The sequence below is a fragment of the Pocillopora damicornis genome, chromosome 6, assembly GCF_964200805.1.
Source record: "Pocillopora damicornis chromosome 6, jaPocDami1.2, whole genome shotgun sequence".
NCBI classification, from domain to species: domain Eukaryota; kingdom Metazoa; phylum Cnidaria; class Anthozoa; order Scleractinia; family Pocilloporidae; genus Pocillopora; species Pocillopora damicornis.
In genome coordinates, this window is record NC_142675.1 from 18,425,448 (window position 1) to 18,452,500 (window position 27,053).

The following is a 27,053-nucleotide window of genomic DNA, read 5'->3' on the forward strand; positions in this document are numbered from 1 at the left end:
ACAGTCCAAAGATGGTTCAATAAATTATTTCGAGATTCCCTCCTATTGCGTGTCAGTGTATTTATTTTTGTTCGTTTCTGGCAGATTTGGCCTTTCTGAGATTTAAAATGCCGAAAACCACGACGGTTAAAGGTGACTAAGTGATAAACTTTGCTAATTTAGTCGATTGTCAATGGGGTTTTCTCTTTTCTGACTTGATTTATTTTACGGGTTTTAGCCATGATTTGTGGTAATGAAAACAACCTGTTTTCCTGTCGAATATAATCCCAAGTGTTAATTGCCACCCGTCACTTTTGGCCAATTTTTCTCAGAAGGTCACGTTTCGTTTTAAAACCAAGCAGAACTGCGTTTGGTGCCTGAACGCAAAGATTCTTCTGTTAAGGGTTTCATTTCGATATCTTTGCACGAGGTACTTTTGGATACTTTATGGCACCAAAGGTATAAGTGGTGAAGTTAATGGTAATGTCTACTCTAGATAAGTGTGGCTTGAATGGAACTATGATTAATGAACGGGTTCTTAACCAGTAAGTGGGTGGCTGGATTCTTGACCGAGATGAATTAGTCTCTGTTCAGTAGCTGTAAGAGTTGTGATGCAAGTATTGTGAAATCTTGTCTTCAGCAAAAGCGGTCATGCGTGTAGTTACAGCGCTTTATGTGTTCTCATTATATTGCATCTCGACTTGAAAAACCGATTTTGCCTGCCTGGTTTTTTTTTTCTCTCGATCAATTAGAGTAGAAGGTCTCGTTGTGCTCTTTACAGAAAATACAAGCGAACGTCCTAACTCCCCGCTTCATCGCGAATCGCTGTAAAGTGGTATTAATAGAGCCATCTTTTTATTCATTCCAAATGACTTTCCGCCAGATTTTTTTTCGCCCCAGGCGTTTCATTCATAACAAATTAAACCTTCTTCGTCGCGGTTCCATAGAAAATAATACCTTCCAGAACTGAATCAAATCAATCCATGGTAAAGCGTGAACAGCACGTTTTTTTTTTGTCTTTTACACTTGGAATTCAAAAACAAAGGCAGCTCTAATGACCCAAACTAGGCCTTGTGAAAACATGGGGTCTCTAACATCTCTCGTTCCGCTCGAAATCCTAGAAATATGGCACTCATCAACGTCAAACGGCGATGAATGATGTTTGACTGCCAAAACGAGGATTCAAAACACTCCAAAATTTATTTTTAGTAAATCTTTGTTATCCAAAGAGTACGGGTCAGTTCTCTAGCCAATTGAGTTTGTGGTTTGTTTAGGGTGCGGCCTCGGTGGAATGCTGCAAAGAATAGAAGAGATTGGAAAGGTCAATATGACAGTGAAAGAGCCCTGTTGATTAGTTTCGAGGAGACCCAATGGTTTGAGCTAGGGATAAGCCGTGTTTGGAAGTAGAATAGTTCGCTGTAGTCATGTGATGTTTTGATAGCTGTATATCATTTTGCGATCAACAAAACCAGGTGTGATATCTTGAGAAATCACACCATACATTCCAACTTATCTCTTCAGAGATACTGGATAACTACTTTTGGTTAACTGTGTAATGGTTTTATATATTGAGTCAGCACATTTTTTATCGATGAATTTCTGTCTTTTTTGCCACGGTTGAAGAAAGGTTGGAGCCCTGACGTGTCTTGAAATTCCTTTCGGGAAGCTTGTAATAGATTTAAAGGCTTGTAATATACTTGGTCTACATTGTTACAATCTGTGTGTTTGTTAAATATCGCGGCATCGGATATGCCGATACACACTCGACCTCGACACAAATTCGACTGGTGTTTTTAGTTATGCGTGGGCGAGAATTTGTAATAACTCTTCTCTCTTTGTGCTAGGATAATATGAAGCGCGTGCACAAAATTTCGATGGAACTCCGAAATTGATGAGTAACTCGATCAGTAAGGAGTGAGACAAACTACATGTCACTGACCCTGCTGGAAAGCAATTTGAAACAGATCTCACCGACCATTTTGCCCAAGGTCTCAAAGTTTCCGAATAGCAGACTGTTCATGAGATTTTGAAAATAATTTTTGTACTTAATGTTTCTGTGAATCTCGCTCAGTATTACAATACGCACGTATTGCCAAGTTTTGAGCATGACTAGATTGAATTCAAGGTTTACACGTAGTCGCTTTTAAGTCATAAAGTATTGTAGATTAATTTAAGAGTTTGCTCTATTTTCTTTGACAAAACAATTCCTTTGTCTCCAATATACACTGCGAATGACGACCAAAACTTCTTTTGAAGAGAAGAACGAAAGTTTTTGTATTTCGTTTTATCGCTGGACTTTCTTCTGCGATAGTTCAGTGTTAACTAAAGAAGTGGAGCCTCGAGCGACTTTTGCCCCCCTCGTCTTTGTCTCTCATTTCTATTTTTTTTCGCCTTTAGGATAAAACGTTGTTTACAGTTTCTTAAATCGGCGGATTTATAACCACTTCCGGAGTTGGCTCCACTGTGTCTCCGTTCTGTCTTTATTACAATTTGCAGTCATATCATTGCCTTCTATTAAAATTCCTCGCATAAAATCACTGCTAATTAGTTCCAATGTTAGTGGGGGTTTTGATTACGTTTCGATAACAAGCTGAAATCCTCAAGCGTCAAAAGCAATGTGTTTGCTGAACAAACACCCTGTACAGTTCAATGCCTCCACCTTTCGCTATGGTTAAAAAACGACCTCGTGAGACTTACACCAAATTTCGTTTTGTTAAGGCTCGATGTGGCAAACAGTGTCAAATGAACCTGCTGCTTAAGTGAATCCTTTAAAGGTTGCGTTCGTTCATTTTAAGGAAAGTTTTTAGAGTTTCTAAGGCGTAAAAAATAACTAGGGAAAAAAAAACCGTAGCTCCAGAGTTCAGAAACCGATATGGCGTAAGACCAGTAATTATAGCAAGCTGATCACCGTACAATAACTGGAAGTATACGCTGCCGTCAATCCACTCATGTCGTTACTGTGTTTTCTCTTGATATTTACGGATAAATTGTCTCTTCTGTAATCTTAACTGTCTTAATTTGAATAGGACGTTTTTGATTTATTAAAAAAAGGAAGTTTGAATTGCTGTCCTTCTATATTTCAATACTGCTTAATATATTTGCCCCTCAACTGGATATTGTACAGCAATATCATATTTGATACAGCACAAAACGGAAGGCCCCTTGTTTTCCAATATTTCCACAGTGTTTTTTTCTTTCTTTTTTATTATTCGTACAGTATTGCTTTTCAATACTAAGGGATTTGTAATGTATTCAGAAACCTAAACTTCTGCGAATCTTCATCAAAAATTTTGAAAATTATGTTACGTAACATTTTTCTTGTTACTGCAGGATGTTAGGAAAAGTGGCTGCGGTTCCTCCATAAATAAACAAATAAAAAACAAATTTGAAACATTTTCCTTCGTTGTTCATCTTATCACCGAGTTCTTTTCATTTCGCAGCTAGACATTTTTAGGTAATTGTAACATTTTCAGTTTCGTAACGAAACAATCGATAGGTTTCAAATTCAGAAATACCGCATTCCGGCTAAGTTCAATTATCTCTTACGTTGCAATTTTTTTAACATTCTATTTTGAAAATTAGTTTGTCTCCTTTTCTATTCCTCGTTTCAAGTGTATTACTATTCAAAGGTACTACGTACTTTGTAAGATTTCCTATTTTCTTTTGTTCATATTTGAATTTTTTCTGGATGAATAAAAAGCCTCTTCTGTCTTTGACGTTTCAGTCGTAGGAGTAGACTCAAATATCGTTTAAATATCAAACGCAAAGTCGCCGGAAGGCCCTGTGATTTTTTTGGAAAAACTAGGAGAGAATAGCATTCGTCAATCTTATGTTGGTTTATTTCCAATACAATTTCCTTTTCTGTCGACTTTTTCTTATCTAGACTTGTCATTCAATCATTTTTTCACAGAGTAAAATTATTGAATATTGCTGGCGAAAGAATTCTCAGAGAAACAGAAGTTTCCCGTTTGAGAAAAAGGCACGGTAATCTCTTAAACTCAAGCAAAAGATCACACAAATTTCAAAAACTCAATCTTTCCACCAGGTCTAGGATTCCGTTGGCGGAAACTTTGGAGAGGGCGTGCTGTTCCGTTTCAACTCAGCCCTTTGTAAATGTTTCGTTTTGTCTTCAGCTCTGTCCCTAGTGACCGAAGCAGATTATCCCGACAAGTTGAAGATTGTTTTCCGGTTGTAGCACGTAGTGCCTCGCGCGCCATTGAGGCAACACCGTGAGCTTAAGGTCGTCTGAAGAGCTTTTTCCTTTTGTTCACTGCCTCTTACGCGAAAAAGCTTCAGGAAAGGAAAAAATTTAAAAACTGATATGTTTGTTCGGTTCATTCGGCGTTAAATCTGTGGGAATAATGTGCGAACGATTTTCGGTTTGATCTTCCACTCTACTACTGGTATTTTCCACCATTTTCAGTGTTAACTGCGAAATCTCGATTTCATCAATATTTCTGTCGAAGGAATTCTTCGAAATGCAATTTTTAGGATATCTATTTTTATCCGTACCGGCTCTCTTCCGCCTGGAAATAGAACTTGTCACGCTTTAGGAAGAAAATATTTCTTTTTCTATCTGTATTGGGCTTCCACAAATCCTCCGAAATGAGAAAGGCAAACATCCTTTACTTTTTTTCATTCACATTTTTTAAACTTTTGTACGTAAGTTTTTAAATTCCAAGTGCAAAGTCTATCTCTACATTCCATTTGAAGAGGCTTTTTTATTCATACTGTATTTAACTGGCAGTGAACTGAAATAAAAGGGAAACAGCTTGGAAGAAAAAACTAAAGAAATGAACAGAAAAAAAAAACAAAACAGGAGTAAATGAAGACCGAAAACTGTTTTACTCGGACACTCAATTCCTAAGCAATTATAAGAATCCTTTTTTGCCTCCGGCTAGTTCTGCTCCACCATACTATATGTGTTTTCATACCCGAGTGAGAACAAATAACGCTAATAATTTTGAAAATAACTCCGTATCAATTTGACCTTGAGTATTTCTTTACAAACAATATGAATGACTGACTCACTGACTGTGTGATAACGTGTTGCCATTGGCGCTTGTTTACTGGAAACTTGATGTTCTGTTTATCAAAGTTTGAAATTCAGCCAATTTCATTGAAACGGGGTTACAGAACCACCAGTGCTGATATCTAAAATGTATGCTCTTTTTTTTATTATTTTGCTTTACGTATATCATTGTCGTTTAGACGGAGATACGCGATTGAAACTCATCGAACTGAAAAATTTAGTGGGAGCCCTCTCGTAGCAGTGGAACAGATAGAATTGCAATTGAATTAGTATTTCTTCGTTATTCCGTTATAATTTCCGCACGTGGTTTTCTGTAAACCGATAAGTGTTTTGACTGATATGACGTTGAAAAGCCACAGATGTGGAGAGAGAAAACAACAAAGAAGTAATCTAAATTTTCAACGCGGTTTGTTATGTGTTTGAATTCCTTTATTCCAAGAAATTTGGTTAAGAAAGATTTGTGTTCCTTTAATTTTACGTCATGATTCAAATCGACCAGCGACGTTAATAGCTTTAACTTATTTATCCTGTAGTGCGACTTGATCAAAATTTAATGTAACGGCGGAAATTTGCCCGGTCTCTGTTCAGCTGGCGATTGCACTGCACGAGGTCAAAAAAACATGCCTTCAGTTATAGCGTATATATGCAAAGTTTTGCACAACATTGCCAGTGTGGTTTGGCGGCCGAAACTTTCTCCACCTCATCAGTAAAAGAATGAAAAACGACTTCACGTCAAGGTAAAACAAAAATAAATTCCGAAAAGGAAGGCTGTATTACGACCCAAATGTACGCAACACCAACGCTCTGTGGTGAACAATAGAACAAAATTACTTCTGAGTTGATCATTCGCAATTTTCCAACGGAAATATTAGTGATCTTGAATTATACGCATTGGTTTCTAATTCCACCATTGTTCGTGATTAATAGCCCTGTTAAGACATAGCAAAAGTCAAAGGAAAAAAGTCGACTCAATCATCGCCATCTTACCGCTTGCTCGAATGTTTTATTTATTTCCCTCAACTGATAGGATCGTTCGTGATATTCGAAAACTCTAGAAACATCAAGAAGAATCAATGAGTCAGCAGAGTAGCGTTCGACGTTTGCAAGCGTACGTGATCTCTATAGAGCTCTGTCATTTTCACGTAATAGCCGAGTTATATTTCTATAGAAATCTCCTGACCTTTCGCGAATATTCGTGGCTGCGCAACTGCACGTTCGGCAATACTGTTACAACTCAAGAGGGTGTTTTATCCGTAGCTTTCTGCTCGTAATGTCCTATTTCTGAGCTTTAGAATAAACAAACCGAAACGGGAAATTAATTTAAAAGACCCAAGAAGAGTACTATTTACCATTTCCTCGAAACCCTTCCAATAACAACTTTGAAATTCATATAGACTGTGTGCCCGGAATCACGGTCAGTGGACATGTCACAGACGAGTTAACATTATCAATAACGTCGTTTGCATTCTTGGCAAAACAACACAATCTTTAATTTGGTTATTTTTTTCTTTCAAAATAACACGACCTCTCTTTGTGTTTGATTCTTCAAGCAGATTAGTATTTGGGTTCCATGTTCTCAAAATAAATTGCCTTTCCGTTTTGGTCGCAAGAGGTTTTTCAACATAAACCCAGAAAGTAAAAAAAAAAAAATTCATCATAACACGTACACTATTGCTCAAATTTAAAAAGAGGTGTGTGAATAAAGAGCGGATAAGAAATGTGTGTAAGAAAGACTTACATGTCACTCACTTATCAAGTAGAATTATCTAACTCCGTAGCTTGAGGTGAGCATGTTTAGTTGGGTTGCGCGCCAAAAAATCGAATCATGAATTTCGCGGCGGCATTAATCACGAAATCAGCCAAGCGCAATAGATTTCATTCATTGAGAGTAATTTGGCGGTAAATTGTTAAAGCGACACACCCTGTCCCATGGGAGCATAAACACAAAAGCTTGATTAGCAAATGAAAGGTATTTTGAAATGACAAATAACAAGCCTCCGTGACGTGTAAGATTAAAGAGTACGGCAAAGCACATTCTACCACGTACTCTCGTGCTTCATCATGTGCCTGATTATTGTCTCAAGTGACGCTCTAAAATCCCAATTACATTTCCTAGTCTCATTTGTTTCGGAATACCCAGTCTACAACGTAAGAAAATAATTATATTTTTGCCATCGCACGCTTAGATAATAACCCGATTGTCAGATTACACATTTGACCCTTTCAAAGGCTTATTTGTTCTTCATATTCTGTTACAATCCCTTGAGAGCTTTCTTGATCATCAAGTTTTAGATCAAATAGCAAATTTAATTTGTCTTTAGCTCATCTTTCATAGTAGAAAACTTCTGGAGAAAATTACGAGGATAGAATATTCGTGTAAATCGCACTCTTGGTGCGTTGAACGCTGTTTTTATGCGAAGAGTTTGCTTTGTGGCGATAGAGAGTTTACCTTTACAAATTTGGGTTGCGATCATATGATGCCGGTGTTTATCTTTTCTTACACAGGCTGAGGCTTTATCGAGAAATGCGGACGTGATTGGATGGCAGTGACAATCTCGATATTGTCCATTTGATAATCGTAAGAAGAGAATGATACAAGAGGTTACGACCCCTTGCTTACGTCATCTAGGTGTGTCTGCGTAGGCGTGAAAGGAACACTCCAGGGATTGATTGTTTTTCAAGTGCCCGCGCGCTGATTGGCCTGTTGTGTCACAAACATTTACCACCTATCGTCAACCTGTCAATGTGAGGCCCACCTCTTCTCGCACAATTTAGACACTTGATGTATAAAGCTGAGCGCCACGGCACTGGAACGTCAGTTGAATTAAAACTTGAATAGAGCTCAGGCTTTACCGTAGAGAGTTGAATTTTCGAACGGATATTGGTTTGTTTCAAATCATCGCCTTCACCGGAACATCTATAAAACTTACAACTGACGATCTGTGGAAGTGCTCTAAATTTTTTTTATCAAGTTCTTCGAGCCAGCCAGCTTCGAAGGATTTATTTTATACATTCCGATACTCGCGATTTTTAACGATCGACTCGTCTTGTTGCCAAAGACTTTAAATTCCTCTTCAAATCACTACTAAGATACACACGGTGAGTATTACTTCGAACTGACTGAATTGAAGCATTAGAACTTGAAATTAAATCACTGCATCACTGTAGCATTCTTTGGTTATTTGTGATTCAGTTAACTTTGATGCATGATTTACCTAATTTTTCTCTGTGCGCATTTGTTGTTGTTTTAGATTCATAACACCATGTACGGACTAAGCAGTGAACACAACGTTGTACCCGACCCATCAGTCTATGCCCAGGTTGGTTAACGCTCCTTTGGTATGACTTAACTAATTATATCTTGCATCACTGGTGCCCTATTCGATTCTAACGTGAGGTGTGAAAACTTTTGTTTAAGTTTTTACCGGTAGGCGGAAAGTTTGCATTTCGGATATTTTTTCCATATTTTTATTATTTGGTATGATATTAAAGGACTGCTGAAGTTTAGCAATATCTTTGAAAACATGAAATAGTTCAGTTCACCGTAAATCTCTGCTCCGTGTGAAGGAATGCCGCACTAATTGTTTGCTTTAAATGTGTTAATGTCTTGCTTAATGTGGCTTGGTAGGACTTGACTTTCCGATTCGCCAAATTGTTAATACCGAGCCTCGCGTTCGAAAGATTTTTGTATGGTATGTCTTAGGTTAGGAGCGTGTTTTAATTTTGCGTGAATTGAAGATTGAGAAAACCGACTAGCGCTTTCAAAACTTAGGATGACGAAGGAGTTGTTGCGGTTGAGAAGACGGCATTGTTCCGTTAGCATTATGATGAAACAAGAATTAAAAACTCTTGTAGTATCAGCCAGTCTGAATCCTTTTCACAACAAAACGTAAGTTAGGAAAAAGGACTAAACATTCTCACCATATGCACAATGAACAACACTTTTTAATAAAAACAGCTTTCATCATTGTTTATCTCAACCATTCTAGTCTGGTAATAACTTTTTTTTCGGCGGCGCTGGTTTTGTTTGTAAATCTATGAATGATTTGATGCTTGTGTTCATTGTATATCTCTGTGCTTTCATCTTTTTAGGAGTTGATTTCAGATGATCAATCGCTCTTTGATTCCTCATTCAATGACCCCTACAAGCCGCTGAAACCAGCGCACAAAAGCGATGGCAATTACTTCAACAAAAAGCGACCTTTAGAGGCTGAACTGGACGAGCCACTCGCTAAAAGACCTTATGTACCAAACAACGACTTCGCCGAGAGAAACTCGCCCTCCCCTCTCCCACAAAATTTATCGCACGAGAAGCGAGTCATCGTGCCAGCTGGTGAGTTTAAGCACATTCAACATGTCAAATTTTGTCTGAGAGCTCTCGACACTACGACACACCCAGAGATCGTGTGTCATTGATAGATCGGCTGAAACATGCCTCGGCTCGTATTTCAGCCACAACTCTCTACCTTTGGGTTTCTGGGAACTATTTGCTGCTAAATAAACCGCACCCCTGTTATGTGTCTTAATGACCCCGACCTGGCGTGTGTGACTGGAAATCGGGCAACCACAGAACATCGTAATTTTAGCGATAAGGCTTCAGGCACGAAATGGGTTATGAAATCTTTTGGCTTTCGAAACAAAACTTGAATTTCAACTATTCAGAGATAATGTTCAAGATCAGCATCAACCGGAAGAGGCAGATATAGAGGGCCTAATTTTGAGAATAAACGGAACTTTCCTGCTGAGAGATTTGGGATGTCTTTTTTTACTTAACCATGGGTATTTAGGCCGAAAGATGTGTTTTGAAAATTTGGAGTTAATTATATTCTCACTGAAAGGTTCTTTTCTTCTCTCAGAGAAAGCTTACCTTTTACCATTTTTGTTTATCGCTGAAAAAAAAATGACAAACATTCCTAATATAGGCCTTAAGCATGAGTTTGCCGGCAAAGAATTATCAATTAGGAATTATCTTAAAGATTTAAAGGATGAAACCTCATAAAAGAAACCGCTACTCGAGGGTTTGAGCGAATGTTAGAAATGCGCTTTAGAATATGCCTGTTGTTTACTATCTAGCGCCGAATTGGTGGGATTATAGCGCTAAATCTTTATTTCTTTATTTTTCCTTCGTTAAGACCCTCTGTGCTGGACTAAAGAACATGTACGGCAGTGGATACAGTGGGCAATCAAAGAATTTAGTCTTAAAGACATCGATTCTGAAAGGTTTAACATGGATGGCAAGGAACTTTGCAAGTTGACAAGAGAAGGTTTCATGAAGCTAGCTCCAGCATACAATGGAGATATTTTGATGGCGCATCTGTGTGTGTTGAGAAAAAGTAAGTGAATGTCTCACTAACAGTTGATTCTTTTGCGGTCCTAAATCAATTTGAGAAAAAAAAACAATAGAGAAAAAGACTATTAAGAGACCACAGGGTACAGTCCCTTGAATGAATTTAGTCTCGATACTTCTATCATGTTCAATGAAGGCACTTAGATTTTGCGCTGTGGGTGGAAGATCGTCAATTAGATTATTTTTTTAAATCCTATTTGGCCATAGGCGTGCGTTTGAAAATGGATACATAGACTAACTCCATGAAACATGCACGCAAGGCACTAAATAGTTTAATTACTTTTTGCTCTTTTCTGTGGCAAAAATATATTTTTTAACTTTGGTTTACAAAGTACTTATCAATCATTTCTTATTTTCTTTTAGCTCCTCTCCCAAATTTGACATCTGATGACATCGATAACGCACTCGCCCCCGCATCGTCTCAAGGTAATTGAACAATCTTTGAATTATTTTGAATCCTTATTTATCCCTTATCCGTAATCTTTGGAGTGTTATTTTAACAAGCCCGTTCCCCCGTGAAGATCTTGATTGCGAAAACCCGAGTTGATAACCTAAGTTTAATTTAAACCTTTTCAGATAGGCTTTATTTGACCAACGGAGTAGGCAAATAATTAACTAATCAGGTTTTTATCCAGGTTTCTATCCAGGTTTCTAACCGCGTTCTTTATCTTCTCTTCAGCTTCCTACCACGCCCCATCTCCGCCACTTTTTGATTCAAGACAGCACCCAGTTATCACTAGCAATCCTTCTGTGGCCAGAAGCTCAGAGCATGGACTTCCAGGAAGATTCACCTCAAATGGTTAGTTGACTACCACGGAATTTTTTGTTTTCGTTGTAACAGAACAAACTAACAACTAACAAGGAATTGTGTTATTTATAAGAAAAATGTTTGTCTCTTTGATACCCTGTATTTATTCCTTAATTGTTTTTGTTACTGTAGATTCCATGGACAGAAGCACACCCTCTTGGTCAACACCATCCTCAACAGCAAGACTGTCGCACATGAAAGACAGCGTTGTTCCATCCAGACCATTGTCTGTACCAGAATCGCAGTCACTCCAGAGCTCTTTCTCTAATGCCAGCGTTGGAAACCGCGCCGAACCCGCAAGTACGGGTAGCGGTCAGATTCAGTTATGGCAGTTCCTTCTCGAACTCCTGTCGGACCCGAAGAACTCGACTTGTATCGCTTGGGAAGGCGCGAATGGTGAATTCAAGCTCGTAGATCCGGACGAGGTTGCCCGAAAATGGGGCGAGCGTAAGAACAAACCGAACATGAATTACGACAAGCTAAGCCGAGCTCTGCGATACTACTACGACAAAAACATCATGACGAAGATCCATGGCAAGAGATACGCTTACAAGTTCGACTTTCAGGGATTGGCTCAACTCAATCAGCCAATTACCTCAGACGCTCAAGCACATGCACAAGCCGCCTACAAATTCCCAGGTTCTGACTTTTACGCTGGCTTCCCCACCGCTTCATCGTTGTTCTCCCACCCAGCCGCTAACAGCTGCTACCCAATGTCTTACTGGGCACGAGCACCACCCGCTTACCCACAGTCAAGACCCATGTATGGACCTCCGCTTGGCGCCGGAATGACATACTACGCTTAGAATCTACGTGAAAATAAAGGAACTTCATAGATAAAATGACTTTTTCTGCTTCGAATTTGCAGAAGAGGATTTCGACATTCCTTAGAGGAATAATTTTGTCAACCAAAGTGCTATTTATTTATAGAAGAAAAAAGACAGAAGCTTGTAATTCGTTTCTGAACAAAAATCTTAAGACCAAATGTAGGGACCATGATAAATCTTTTATTAAAAAAAATCAGAACACACTTCCTTGAGTTGCAGCCACCCAATATTAGGGTGATACTGCTAGTTTTGTTACAGAAAGCCTTCTTTTCAAATACACCTTGGCATGGTATGTTTGAAACAGATTCTTATGTACAGTTTCTGTAAATATCAAATAACAGTCAGTTAGGTAATGTTCAAGTTAGTCCATTACATTTACGTTGATGTTCGAAAGGAAACAGTGACTGTATATTTTAAGAGGAATGCAAACTGCATAAAATATTTATGACACAAGAAACGTTTTATAAATAATATTGTATATTTGCTTATGCGGAGATCTTTATAAATTGTCAGAGAAAACAAAATAGATAATTTATAATATTTTACAATTTTTGTACACGACTTGAAATGTCGCATAATTTGGTGAGAAGGAAGACAACCACATTGTTGGATGTAAATAAAAGAAATATGTTTTTATTTCCTTTATAAAGCGTATTTTTCCTATCTATTTGACAGCTGTACACGTAGAAATAATTAAGGGTACAAGGATAGAGCAAAATAGCTTCCAGAACCACCATTTCACCTTTCTGTGCCAAGAAGTGAATATGCCCATTTCTCCCAGCTGTCACGGTCTAGAGATAACCTTCTTTATTTATTAAGAAAAATGAAACACTCTAGTCAAGGTCGTCCTGCAACTAAGTCGGTAGAGTTCTTATGGAAGGAACAAAGGTCTTGCTCCCAAACAGAAAATACGTCAAGCGAGCGTCAGCTGTTCATCTGATTTATTTCATCAGTTTCGTCAATAAGCTTGGTTCCCGTTGCGAAATTTCTTACGATGTGCGTGGTTGAAGAATTTGGTTATACTCCAGCAGGGGTTCTATTACTGGAAGAGAAATTTATTCTGGTCACTGTTATTCTCATTATTGGCAAACACGTTGAAACAAATACTGAAAAGACTAAACTGGGTGTCGTGTCGGCAAATCCACAAAGGTAACCAAAACGAAAAAGTAATTCGTAATCTTCATAATGATAGTAATAGCGATTATATTTTATAAAAATAATTATGGTCACAGTCATAATATTAATGATGATGATAAACTCGGCGAGAGCCGCAAAAGGTTTGCTTCCCTCTCGAGAGCTAAAACTGAGCAAAATTGTCCATCAATGCTGTATTATAGGCGATAAAACACTCCGTTCTACCTAAATATATGATTAGACACTATTTCCACTGAAAGGAACTCCCCACCCGCTAATCAGATGCTGACTGAAAATAACTAGGAACCATGTGGAAAACATAAGCTGGGAGGTAGATTATTACCACAAGAAGCGTTTTGCTCAAGTCCGGTAGCTATGCTTTTCAAGGTCTGGTATGTAGTAGCTGACGTTGCAGATTATATAGCCGGCTATAAAAACAAGTAATTAGACCTTTGGGTACACAAATGCCAGCACTTGCGGTCAGAAGAAAACGGTTTTTCATAGCGACTGTCATTCACATTCTGTTTAGCAATTTTTGTCTCTAGCCGCCTCTCTGCCTTATTTTTTCTTGAAAAGCATGATTAAGATACAGTGCTTCGGTACTCTTGAAATGCGCTAGATGTAAAATGCAGGTACAGTGGCTTAACCCTCCGACTCCTAGAGGCATTAACCTGTCACTTCTCCCTACAAAATCCATACATTATCCAGAAAATTACGGGAATACTCTAACTTATCAGGAAGAAGTTGCTTTCTTGATCTAACAACAAACTCTCTGAGCTAATTTAAAAGGAGATGAGTTGCACCTACAAGAAGGAAGAATTAACATCAGATCTTGGGGTTAAAGGGTTTTTAAATATCTTAAAGTTAAATGCGTTTTGTGGCGTTCTTGATTGGTTATCTGTTGAATTACTCAGGAAAGTTTTAAAACTGTTTCAGGCAATCCCTTTGACGGCAGACGCAGGCTGCCATATTAGTGAAGTCCTTTGAGGGCGGTGAACGAAAGAGTAGACCTGGCAAGTGGTGGGCCAAGGTATTGAGTCACGCGGCGATGTCTTACAAGCAGTATTCTACCGGTTGGAAAATTTTATCATTTCCCGCTGAATTTTTTTATGGTGCTGAGAGGTCCATGACTTGTTCAAAAAAAAAAAAAAAAAAAAGCCGAAGTTGACTTCGGTTCCTAACTTGTGCGAGATTAACCCATGGACTCCTCAAAATACTTCCATAGCAGAATCATCATTCTTACGGAAAGACGCACCTTCTAAAGGTTAAAACGAACAATGAACAATTATGATATCCTAGCCTTCAGTTTATTCATTCAGTTGTAACAATATCTCAGAGCAAAAGTACCGCTTTGGCTCTATATCATTCTAAGGTAGTCTGTTCACCAAATTAAACGAGGTGAAAAATACTCCAACTCCAAACACTAGCTAGTGTAGGTCAATACTGCTCGCCAATCTTAGACACTGTTTTCACAGGGTAAACTATCGCGGAGTTACGAAGCCAATCAATAGACCACAGGTATACTGACCGCAGAAAAACATTCATCAGCAAAACTATGTTATGTATTTATGGCGAATATGTTTTGATCACGTCCACTTGCTCTCCGTTCTTTTACTTCAAAATCTTAATAACGTGTGAGATGCAAACCACTAAAAACTAGTGATAATGTGATATCCAAGGAATTTTCGAGAAAAATAAAATTGCGCGTCCCTCACATTTTTCTCGCAGTTGTGCGTTCCCGCATATTTACCCTGCGTTCTTTCGGGAAAAATTGGAAATCTGTGGCACGGCAATGTAAAGAAAATAGGGAACGCTTAACGTAAAAGGTCATATGAATCAATTGTGATCAGATTCCTTGCTTTATTAAATAATTTTGGTAGTTTACGGAAAGGCAATTTCGCACTTAAAATCGAAGCAAAAAAATCCAGTCATCTATTACTACTCGTGGATTGTCATTTTTACACCGCTAATAAAAGGATCTTCCATTTCTGTCGCTTCAATTCTGGTGTCTCCTCGCAAGGGTGAACATGGAGACAGAGCTTTGATGGATTACACAGAAGTTCATCTTGGCTTAGACCCTTAGGCACTACACAAGTATACATCAGATACGAGGCACAGTCTTTTTCGTCACTGATTAAAAATTACGTTTACTTTTAACCGAAGATCAAGAAACCCAACTTGAACGACAAAGTCGTGCGATAGGCCTCACCGTTTCCGTCTTTGGGAGAGATTGAAAACTAACCAATCACAACGGTGAATGATGGCAAATAAAATGACACTCACGAAGTGATTAGATGCAGTTGAAACTTCGCGATCTTTGTTATAAGTTAATAAAAAGACAAACGATGAAACTGATTGTACATAGCTTCAAAGCGATGAGTAATCAAGGCTTTCTAGCGACAATAAAAGACTTTTGAACGATCGCTGGCATGAATTTTTAGACAAGAATAATACGACAGTAACACTTTGCATTTAACCCTTTAACTCCCATGAGTGATCAAGACAGAATTTCTCCTTACAATAACAATAAGATATCAAGCAGACAAGTGATGAGAATAAAGAAAAATATTAATTAGGGGATTATTAGTTGAACAAATACCAAATTCTCCAAACTAGCATCACAAGAAGTATATGGCCGACAGTAAGGAGAATTTCTAATGAGATCTTGGGAGTTAAAGGGTTAAGGGAATATATCTAAGTCCTATATTTTAACTGAGTAATGAAGATTTTAACAGAAATGAGAAACATCATCGATCCAGGAGACGCAACCTTTTCTGCGTCAATTTTCACAAACACTTTTAGGTATAACTTCGATGAATAAAGGGGGTAAGTTTTTAAAGAAGCTCTGGTTTTGCGTCGTTGGGGGAGGAGGGGAGATATTACAAGACGATTTGGTTTTATCAATTGAGTTGAGGATGTATATTGGCCACCGTAAGGGTTGTTACAGCTGACATATCGAGCATTAGCCCTTCGTCAGAGCCAATTTTAGCTGCGATTATTTGTTTTCCTTTAAAGAACACATTGTTTCGATTGTTATCAATAGTTCAGATTTGTCTCAGTCTGACGTAAGTTTAAACGAAAATTGGGGCTTGGCTGCTAAATATATATCAGAGCTTCTTCTTCAACTTCCGTTTGCTATAAAATAGATAAACTTTTGTTTCATCAACGCGCCAAGAATCCTCAAGGATCATAAACGAAAAAACAGTAAGAAAAGTGAAGCAGATCAACGCTTGCCCCATTGTGATGTACGAGAGGACATGTTTTGTTGACTTTGTTATTCTTGACCAAACTTTCTCACGATATTCATGAACTATATTTCAAAGTAATAGTTTTGTCTCAGAGTGCTTGAGTAGAGCTCAAATAGTCTTTCCTCGTGCATTATCAGTCCTTGTATCAAGACAAAACTTTGCTTCGCAATGATTTTCTCTCATGCCTCTACTTCTGTGTTTATGTCAAGGAACTTCTTACGAACGTGAGTTTAGGCACATGATTGCTGAAAACAACCCTTCATTGTTTTCAATTTTAAATGCGCTTTGTATATTTATTAGGTACACGTTTTGAATACAAGCTGACTCTTCAGTAAATGGACTCTTAAAAAACTGCACTTGAAAATAATGGACGGCTATAGAAAAGAGCAGGCACTTAAAAAAACCCTTCCTCATTGGATCAGTTTAGGATTAGTTTAACCTCAACACCCGATATACGAGCCGTCATGTTGGACCGAATTACCTCAAAAATAAAGCTGACTGAAAAACATACAAATGAACTCGATAATATTCGGAAGTACTCGTCCTGAAATTAGAAGCTCGTCAATCACAAGTCCCTACCCTATCACAAGTCCCCACCCTCCCCCCCTCCCTTCACCTTCCCTCCCTACTTCCAGCCTATCCCTTCCTCCTCTGAGAGTTCGCTGGTGTCTAGTGGGAAAATGCACTGGTTCTCATCAGTAGTTCTACTTGTAACTTGTACTGCCCACAAGGGCATTAAAGTTAATTGCGCTAAACGGCAGGTACGTGACCTGATCTGGTGTATATTTTTAAAGATATTGTTTTTAAGTAGTTTGATAAGTACTGTTATAAAATAAAACGCATGATATTTGACTACTGTATAGTACGTGCAAGTCTTCAGCACTGCCACACTCAGACAACTGAAGTGGTTATTGAAAATTAAATTTAGTAGTCTATGAAGGGTTGGGCCAGAGTTCCTATAAAAAGAATTTGGAGTGATTTTAGTGTTGCCTTCCAAAAGATCATTTTCCTTGTAATCCATTTTGGTATTAAAAACGGAAAGACGCTCGTGAGTAACAATAAAAGCCTTATGAGTCAGTTTTTGCGTAACAAGAAGTTTGCTATCATTTTATACAATGGTTGTTGGTATGTTAGCGGTGCGTTCCAAAGTAAATTGAAATATATAACATATGTGGGTGTTTTTGAGCAACATGAAAAATTGCATTGTATTGCAAAATATTCAAACACTCTTAAAGAAATGAAATGCACTCGAATATCAGTTTTTGCCTCCAGAAGAGGCGTTCAAATTTTTTCCTTGAGTAACTGGCTTTTTTGTAGCAATTTTTTAGCGGCGGAAGCCTAGTCACTCCTTCTTTTTCGAGGTACAGCCAACTTAAACATCGTGCGCTAAGTATCCGAGCGTTTTAAGCGAACAGGGGGTAGCGTGAGGTGAGCATGAAGCGTGAGGCAAGCGTGAAACGGGTAACTTGCCTCTCGCGCTTCCCAGACGCCACAAAAAAGGGTCTTCTTTTAGAGATGTTCATGTATAATAATTTTCCACTTCAGACATATTCACGGTTCCAAAACAAAAATGGTTACTATTTTATACAGCATCTTAACCCCTCATTTTTGGCGGGAAATTAATCTAACGCTAAAAACGGCGCCAACTATCGACTTCTAACTATCGCCTGGAGTAGATACTCAAAGGCCATAGGTAATAGGAAGCCATTGCAATATTTATTGAGCTGTGTTAGGAATAAATGATCTCGAGCAACATTTTGTAACAGTTCTGAAAACGAAAAGCAGTGCAGCTCTAAATTTTTAAACGATGGTCTGCTTTTATTGAGTCTTTCCATTTCAAATCTTAGGCTTTTTTTTCTTCGCATAAAGAGCAAACAGCCTATAACTGACTACCGGGTCTGCACAAGAAAATAAAAATATGCGAAAAAAGTATAAGTGAATTAACTTTTTGATTCCTTTTTGAAGAGGCTTTGAAAATGAGTAATACGTTTTGTTTTGTTTATTTTGTTTTTGTTGGATACAAGATATTAAAAAAGGTACATTTAACGTTAATGGGCCATCTGAAATACTAAATTAAAAACCCTATCCTTGACACATATTTTGGCTGGTGGGAAAAATATTGGGAATGTCAATGAAATATCGCTCGAGACTGTTCAACTTTAACCGAAGCACTCCATTGCCAAAACAAATTTACATACGGTATTGCACGACAATTTGTGATGCTGTTTCTGAGCCCAGCCGGGAACGATTTAATTCCTTGGTTAAAAAATGCTCTCGTATTCTATTTCGAGTATATGCTCTTTTTGATTCTTTCACTGAAATGCGCTGTGCAGAATGCTCGCGTCTTTCTCCAACCTTTGTGCGCTGGCTAGCTTTTTTTCCAGTTACTTTGTGAGATATGATATCTCACAAAGTAACTACGCCCACTTTTGTTATCTTAACACATCTCCCATGATCAATGAATATAAAGCTTTGAGTGTTTTTTTACGTCTATCAAGCACGAATACTTTACATATTATCTCTTCAGAAAACACCGACCAGTAAAGGTCAATGTATACAAGATAGCCTTCATCAAACTTCGTTTTGGTAGTAAGATTCCAAGTTTCCTACAGCCCGACGTTTGAAAACTAAAGGAAGACGTAAAAGTTTTCCTTTTCTACTGATGTTAATCGACTAAGACTTTACATTTAACTCCAAATATTTTGTGATAGTTTAGTAACTTTGGTAACAACTCAAAATTGAATGTCACTGTAACTGTTAAAAAGCCTGATGCGATCAGTGAAAGGGAAAAATTTTGTCTTCGTTATGGTCCTCGTTTGTGTTGCCCTTTTGTTGTTGTTTGGACGACACCTCAAGTTTTTTTCATCACCAAAACCTATTTTCCTTAGTTTTTCCTTCAGTCATTCCGTTCTTAGTCAGTATGATTGAGATCAATGATCATTCGTTTTTCCTAGACTCTGTGCGTCATGCACGTTTCTCAGCCACTTCCAAGATTCTCATGATGCCACCGAAAGTTGAATGCTATCATACACGTGACTAGACCCTCTGATCCAAACCTGCATCATTTCCTTTATAACTGAGGATCATGGAACCTTTCCGTTTATCACGATATTGTGAATAGATAGGATCAGTGTCAGTGACTGAGCAGCTGCTCACCTACCCCTCCACTAACCCAACATTGACACTAACTGTTGTTATCAGTTGACAGTCGTTACGCTATGTTACAAGGGAGGGGAGGGCCTTAGGTGTGTAGTTGCTCAGATTGACCAATGAAAAGAACGCAACAGGATGTTACAGATGGTGAATCTTTAATTTGTTAATATAATGAATTTCGATCGTCACCGAGCTTAGGATTAACCACCTATTACCATTTACTCACATAAAATTTTCGACATTGCTGATCCTAGAAGTCAGCATGCGAGATGCATGTCGTATAAAAATAGGCGGTGTAGGGCTGCATGTGGCTACTGATATAGCAATTTTTTATTGCATTGTAAAGAATTAGTGGTTGTATAATGATGCTAGAAGGTAGTGTTGCAGAAAGTTTGTCTCAAAACAGTAAAACCTGCCGCACCCCACATATCTATGAGTATACTGTTCCACAAGAGAAAGATAATTCCAGAATATAGTGACAAATTGACCATCAACCAATGATTAAATGGTAACAAATAATAATATCAACAATACTTCTAATAATGATAATAACAATGATAACTATAGTAATAGTAATGATAACTTATCGGGGCTAGCTCAAGAAGCTCACTGTTCCTTCATCGATCTATCCTCAAGGTTTCAGTAATGAATAAACTATGCTTCTTTTAATTTTGCCTGTTGGCTATGAATTACTTTCTTATTTCACTGCAATTCCATTTTTGTGAGACTTTTGTTTCATACAACGAGGCATTCCATGTTGTAGAATATTCCTCCATTCTGCCACTCCGCTATTCCACTGTTCTTGTCATTCCGTCGAGTAGGGTCACCCTGTTAAACTCACGTTAACGTATTTCGGACCTTATTCGCTCCGCAAATTTAGCAGCTGTTTAAGGCTTTAGCCGCAGATTGAAATTGTAAAATGCTCTCTCTTCGAATAAATAAAAGTTTTTTCAAAGTTTCCACGATGTGCAGATCAAATCTATTTAATAAAGGGGTAAGTTTCTAAAGAAACTGTGGTGCTGCGTTGGTGGGAGAGCATAGCAGGTAATTTAGTGTTAACAAATGGGTTGAAAACGTAAAAAACGTAAAGGGTAAAAAAAGCTGACGTTTCGAGCGTTAGCCCTTCGTCAGAGCGATTAGAGGAATTGTGGGTTGTGTGTGGATTTATATGCAGAAAGTGGAGCTACGCCATTGGTAGGAATATGGTGACGAGAAAACAGGAACAAATTAGTTGAATGAAAAGCGCTCGTTGATTCCGTGGGGATTAAGGGTGCCGATTTGGAATATAAATTTTTGTTCTAGTGTTTTACGGCTTTCTGGACTGCCTAGATGTAAGGAAAGGCCGCAAACTGCCATATGCTGTTTAGAATGATTAGGAAGATTAAAGTGTCTAGCGACTGGTTTGGATGCGTCCTTGTCATTTCTTTCCACATCGCGAAGGTGTTCTCGGAATCGGTCACCCAGTCGTCTTCCTGTTTCGCCGATGTACAACTTATTGCAATAAGTGCAAGTTATGCAGTAAATAACATTGGCGGAGGTACACGTAAAGTGATCAATGATCTTAATGGATCTTTTGAGTCCCGATATTTTCTCTACGTTATGAATGAAAGGACAAGTTTTGCATCGTGAGCGAGCGCATTTAAAAATTCCAGATTGGTCATTGGTTTGAAATGAACTCCTGACTAAAAAGTTGCCTATGTTTTTGTCGCGTTTGAATGAAATAGGTGGGGGTTGCGAAAAGATAGTGCCAGTCTCTGAATCGTTTTGGAGTAATTTAAAATTTTTAAGAATGATAGATTTAAATGCGTGGTTCTGAGGGTGAAATGTAAGAGTAAATGGAATGCGGTCAGTGTTCTCCTTCTCGACCGTTCGTAGTGCTGACTGTCGATCGATCAGTTGGGCACGGTGGTAGCCCGCTTGAACGACAGAAATAGGATAGCCACGTCTATCGAAGAACTGGCACATTGCCTCTGATTTTTTGGAAAAATCAGAGTCGTCACTACATAAACGACGAAGTCTGAGAAACTGTGAAAAAGGTATGGAGTTCTTGACGTGTGATGAATGTGAGGATGAATACAACAAGTAACTATGTGAATCTGTAGGTTTGTAGTAAACACTAGTACATAAGCCGTTGCCTTCAATTGAAATTTTGATGTCTAGAAAAGCTAAAGAAGTGTCGGAAATTTCCCAGGTATATTTAAGAGCCGGATGAAAGGAATTGACGGCGGTTATAAATTGAGTAAGCTCCTTTTTGGTAGAGGAGGGTAGAGGAGGTAGCGCCGATGCAATCGTCAATGTAGCGGCCGTAGAGTTCAGGTTTTGGGCCGTGGTATTGGCTAAAAAATTGATTGATGTTCGATAAAACCTACAAAAAGATTGGCGTAGCTCAAATCTATTTAGCTATTCCCACAAGGAAAAGTCTTGTTTACCATTACGTGCCAGAGACGCCATTATGAAATTATTTTGAGATGTTTACCATCTTTTCCAGTGTTACAGCAAGAACTGAAAAAACAGTAAGTGACATCGGGTCAAAGTCGGGTGAAGTTCGGCTTCTACCGTTACTTACCATCACTCATCTCAATAACGTATGGGGCTTTGCCTCCTATAACGCGGCAATAGCCACAAAAACACAAAAGGAAAACAAGTTGTACTGAGCACCCTCAGATAACTGGAATTTCCACTCGATTTTTTTAAGAGGTACGTTTCGTCACACTCACCTTCTATATTTGCAAGTACATTCCATGTTGCCATGCGCCTGTTCAGTAGTAGGTCCCGGATGACGTCAAAATGTGGTAGAAACAGAAATGTTGGACGAGATGAGATGCAGCCAAGTGTGTTAAAGATGTTCTTAGCACATCTGTGATCTATTACTGGACAGACACATGGAAACATGAAATCTGTTTGCTTTATTTATTTATTTACTTATTTATGCACGGTTTAAGTGATTTTAATAAAAGCCTTTTTCAGATTCTTAGGAAATGACAAAGTACGTTTTGTTTAGTATTAGTAAGTAAGTACGTAGGTAAACTCTTTATGTAAAGAGGGTAGCACTTAATAGCCTGAAGGCAGATAAACTTGTGTGCCTCATACAATAAATATGATAATACTAATACAAATACAGATATCAATAAGTAAAATTAAATACAATATTATAGAGATAGAATAGTCAAAAAAGTATTTTGAATGCTTTTCATCAAAAAACTCTCAAACCCAAAGTTGATCGTGTAAGCGGACTCTTTTCGTGCAAAACTTTTTGTTTAGCTGTAAGTTGTCTACCTTCGTTAAAAATTTAATCAGTACCCATTGTTGTTTTTAGAATTTCTAGCCGAATAATTTTATTATTTTTTGACTTGATCGGTGATGATGACATTGCGTTAACGTCGAAACGTCGTCGACTACCTTATTTAAGCTTTTAAAATGTATTGTAATGGTTTTACGAAGTATTTTATCGCAATTTTTTTATAGTTAAATATTTGTCTTTTTTTTTTGATGTTGGTTTTGCTTTTAGTCACCAACGTGTCTCCTTAACCAAAAGGGTCTTTATCCACAATCGAATCAAAAATCAGCTCAAACAATGGGAGAATCGAATATTCCCATCGGGTGTTTCCGATAATTGTTTTATGGTTCAGTTCCTGCTGAATAAATGGTGCAATTAAATCAGTCCTAACAATTTTTTTGCATATTGTCTGGGTTTTGGTAATTACAATTCTCTTACCAACAGTGGCCGCAATTAACCTTGGAATACATAAGAACATTGGACGCCACTAAATTCCAGGTAACTGACCACGAACACGTTCGATCAATGAAGTCCTTATACGGAAAGCTTGCTACAAAGCTAATTCCTCATTTCCTTGGTACTTATCGTTCATGCGAAACAATTGGACCAGGTCGATAGCCAGGTGTTTTGCGATGACGGAGAATTACTCCAGCTTAACTGTGTATCATTTTAAAGTCGCAAGTGGATTGAGTCTCATGTCAAATTCCGTTTGCCACTGATCCAATGTAGTTTACATTTCAGACAGTCGATAGTTAGTTATAAGAGTACTTCGCCATTTGCTTTTACCCGCTAGAGTAAAAGAGTAAAAACATTTGCATATACAGTACCAAAGAAATTATCTTCCTATCAGGGTTTATTGAATTGATTGATGGGTTTCAGAAGAAAGAAAGTAAAACAGCAGATTTCTTTTACCCCTCTTCCGCAGAAATGGATTAAGGGACAGAGCGGAAGATACGTTTGCACCGAACAGGCATATTCACAATGAATTCTACCGAACAAAAACTGCATGGTATTGGCAGTGGAGAAAACGACAGAGATGTAACCCAAATGTGCCGGTGTCGTCTTCCACTACGTTATGTCATCGGGATTTTTATCATGCTTGGCTTTACGAATGTTTACGCTATGCGAGTTAACCTAAGCGTAGCTTTGGCTGTTATGGTTGGTAATCAAACACTCATGAAAGGTGGCATGGAAATAGAGGTAATTTCAGTCTTTCGAATTGTGACGAGAAACACTTACTAATAAAATTAAAGATTTGAGTGTTGCACGGAATGCAATAGACATGACAGCAGATCTAGTGCCAAGAGAACAAATGAATCAGAAAATGATTAGAATGTGAAACGAGTGATGTTTTCACGGTTGACACCAACCGAAGCATAGGCTAACCAATACCGTCGACCGACATTTATTACGGCCCCATCAAATTGGACTGACAAACAAAACTGATATTTTAAGCCTCTATCTGCTCAAATTTGTTCAGTTTATTTTTATAATGAATTACATAGGCAAGAAGGCAGAGTATTTGTAACTTTCTTTTCATCACTCTAACTGCGTTATTGGGGCGATTGTCGTAACCAATAAATGGAAAAGGTCTTTTTTTAGCTCCTCTCTTTTCAAAATTTCATTTTCTTGTACCGCCTAACACCATAACCCCTTCTCTTTCCATCCACTTGATGAGTTTAAGCTAGACCAACAGCTCATTAATACGAACTGCAAATTCATAGCCGGTGAAAATATACCTGGAACTTACAAAGCTTTCATTGCCTTTTTTGAGTCTAGGAACCCGCAGAGTTTTCATGGGGAACTAAAACTCAAGGTATGTATCCAACCAACTGACGTTTGATTCTTTGTTTGATTCCACGATTTGGAGGCGTATTTCGACGTTGTCCCTTAATTTCGCTCTTCTGACAAAATCCCTTTGCGAATGTCGTGTTGCGAGTAGCTGTCCGGTTTTACTTTGATGTTAATGGCACTGATGATCAGTTCCAGTCCAAGGATAGCTCTAGCATAAAAAGCTTGAAGGAAACTGTAATCCTATAATAGCGAATTTGTTCCTATGCTCTACTTCGTTCGTTTTTGGTCCTTTCGATTCGAAAAAACTTGCGTTCGAGCGATTCAGATACTTTATTTTGTCCTTCATTTACGATGAAAGTATTTTTTCGATAAACAATCGAATTCTAAGCGAGAAATAATAGAAAAAACCCGCTGTTTATCAAACTGCCGTAGACTTGATATGAAGCGATATGTATATGTTGATTAATTTTCAGCGAAAGAACAATAGACATTCTGCCCGATGAGGGTTGCTGATTGAGTTATTAGCGATACCATAGTAAGATATTATGTCCTTTGATCTTTTCTCACAGGATTCATTCTCAGTGCGTTCTATTTCGGCTACATTGTTATGCACTTACCTGGAGGATACTTGGCAAGAAAACATGGCGGCGCTACATTGCTTGGTCTGTCTGTTGGCGCCACAGGGTTCCTTACCCTTTTCACACCTCTTGCTGCAAAGACCCATGTGGGAGTGTTCATTGCACTAAGAATTGCAGTCGGATTTGCCGAGTGAGACTAGGACGTCAGCCGGAAGTTAATAGTTCGTTTCCCTGACAATTGATACAGCTCTACTGACTGTGGCGCTAAGTTAAAAAATGCTTAACCGAAAGAGTTCAGTTGGTTGGTGGATGCCAAATGTGCCAGTAACTGTTCAACTTTCCTTAATCACTCCGTCTGCATTTCAAAAACCGCATATCTGTGCTTCCCGTTAGTCCCCCATGAGGAATAACACTTTTCCCAAATACAATTCGTCACTTTGCTCATCATTCATCATTTCTTATGATTTGTGAAGGGTCCTGTTTATCCCGCCGGTCACGCTTTTTGGAGTAAATGGGCGCCCCCCTTGGAAAGAAGTAAACTGGCAACTTTAAACATAGCGGGTGAGTTGAAAGGGATCCAGTTTATAATAGTGAAACCTGCGATCTAAATGTTGTCGGTGTCCCTTTGTAGGAAATGGTCAAACGCACGCACACTTATTATACGGTAATATTTTTCACGAGCTTCCCTCCAATACCTGTTGCATCAAAAAACGTAAGAGGTAGACATCGTTTCGAGCCACTTGCGTATGCGCCTTTATTCAACACAGATAAAATCGCTAAGAGCGAATGGTGATGATCTCTCACATCACAGTATAAGTACCACTTCGCGTGGTTTCAAACGAACATTTTGATCGGTGTAGTCGTTTAACCACGGACACTTTCTAATGAACGTAACGAATGACGTGTTCTGATGTTTGTTAGCAGAAAGGGGTCTATGGAGCAGACAATGGAGCGACGAATTTGCCAATCATAGGTTAAGAGCTGTACAAAACGTAGACTTAGGTTATACAATTTGCTTTGCTTTGCTACAAGAGACTGACTCGCTTTTATATGGAGACACCAAACGATGATCCAAGGGTGCCCATGATAATACGATTTCACTGCTGGTACGATTGCCCTTACTGGGTTGCTGTAAGAATGACACATCCCCTTCCACCGCTAGTAACTGAAAGAAAGTTGGATTCTCATTTGCAGCAAAGCATGGCTCCAAATTTAACTCCTTTACTCTGCGGATTCCTCTGACACGGTGGTTAGTAGGAATTATTATGTTAGGTCTCGCTGAAGACTTAAGGAATATTTAAATGATTTCGCTCTATTTCCGTAGGGGGTATTTTAGGTATAATAATGTCCATGTTTCTGTCTGGATACATTGCTTTTCATTTTGGTTGGTCTTGGATTTTCTATGTCTTCGGTAAGTCATTCAATTAAATAACGTTGTTTCAATCAGTTTCAATCGTTTCTTGTTATAGATTTCCATCTTAAAACGGGATGTTGGAGAAATTGTCCCAAATTGAACATTCCATTTAAGATTTACAAAGCAGTCTTCAATTTGCTCATGCTAATCGAAGTCATAAACGAGAAGTGGCAAACGGCATATGGCCAGTCGAGGACGATAAATGCTTTACCTTATTCTCGACAGCGGTCGGATTTACCGATTACCTCGTTCGTAAAAATTGCTCTGTATGGAATAGCAAATAGAATAAGATAAAGATTTAAAAAAATAAATGAAACGAAAATCTAGGAACGTTCTTAATGACATAGAGACGCCTAAGTGATGTAAATGATAAAATCTATTTCAACAGGTAGTAGTGGTGTTATCTGGTCGATTCTTTGCTTCTGTTTGGTTAGTAACTCACCTTCACAACAAAGGTGGATC

General features: G+C 38.3%; 2 protein-coding genes and 2 long non-coding RNA genes across 4 annotated transcripts in view; 3 read left to right on the forward strand and 1 right to left on the reverse strand.

Annotated features, from left to right (window-relative positions):
* Positions 1-1,160: 1,160 nt before the first annotated feature.
* LOC113681973 (uncharacterized) lies at positions 1,161-6,867 on the reverse strand. The gene is made up of 4 exons (XR_016188055.1): positions 6,761-6,867; positions 6,192-6,297; positions 5,999-6,062; positions 1,161-1,273 (listed from the first exon to the last, which is right to left on the reverse strand). It is a non-coding gene; the product is annotated as an uncharacterized LOC113681973 (long non-coding RNA).
* A 961-nt stretch (positions 6,868-7,828) lies between these two features.
* On the forward strand, positions 7,829-12,642 carry LOC113681970 (transcriptional regulator ERG). The gene is made up of 7 exons (XM_027199115.2): positions 7,829-8,110; positions 8,263-8,331; positions 9,104-9,344; positions 10,144-10,344; positions 10,722-10,784; positions 11,038-11,157; positions 11,299-12,642. The coding sequence occupies exons 2-7, from the start codon at positions 8,275-8,277 to the stop codon at positions 11,970-11,972; spliced, it is 1,356 nt and encodes a 451-aa protein (XP_027054916.1). The 5' UTR covers positions 7,829-8,110; positions 8,263-8,274; the 3' UTR covers positions 11,973-12,642.
* A 167-nt stretch (positions 12,643-12,809) lies between these two features.
* LOC149044294 (uncharacterized) lies at positions 12,810-14,841 on the forward strand. The gene is made up of 2 exons (XR_016188054.1): positions 12,810-13,142; positions 14,064-14,841. It is a non-coding gene; the product is annotated as an uncharacterized LOC149044294 (long non-coding RNA).
* An 8,371-nt stretch (positions 14,842-23,212) lies between these two features.
* The window catches only part of LOC113681940 (sialin), a 10,282-nt gene continuing 6,441 nt past the window's right edge, over positions 23,213-27,053 (forward strand). Inside the window, 7 exon segments of the mRNA XM_089210975.1 lie at positions 23,213-23,303; positions 23,731-24,005; positions 24,585-24,621; positions 25,169-25,380; positions 25,651-25,738; positions 26,502-26,588; positions 26,980-27,053. The exon segment at positions 26,980-27,053 is cut by the window's right edge and continues 57 nt beyond it. Coding sequence (XP_089067101.1) covers positions 23,787-24,005; positions 24,585-24,621; positions 25,169-25,380; positions 25,651-25,738; positions 26,502-26,588; positions 26,980-27,053 — 717 coding nt within the window. The 5' untranslated portion in view covers positions 23,213-23,303; positions 23,731-23,786.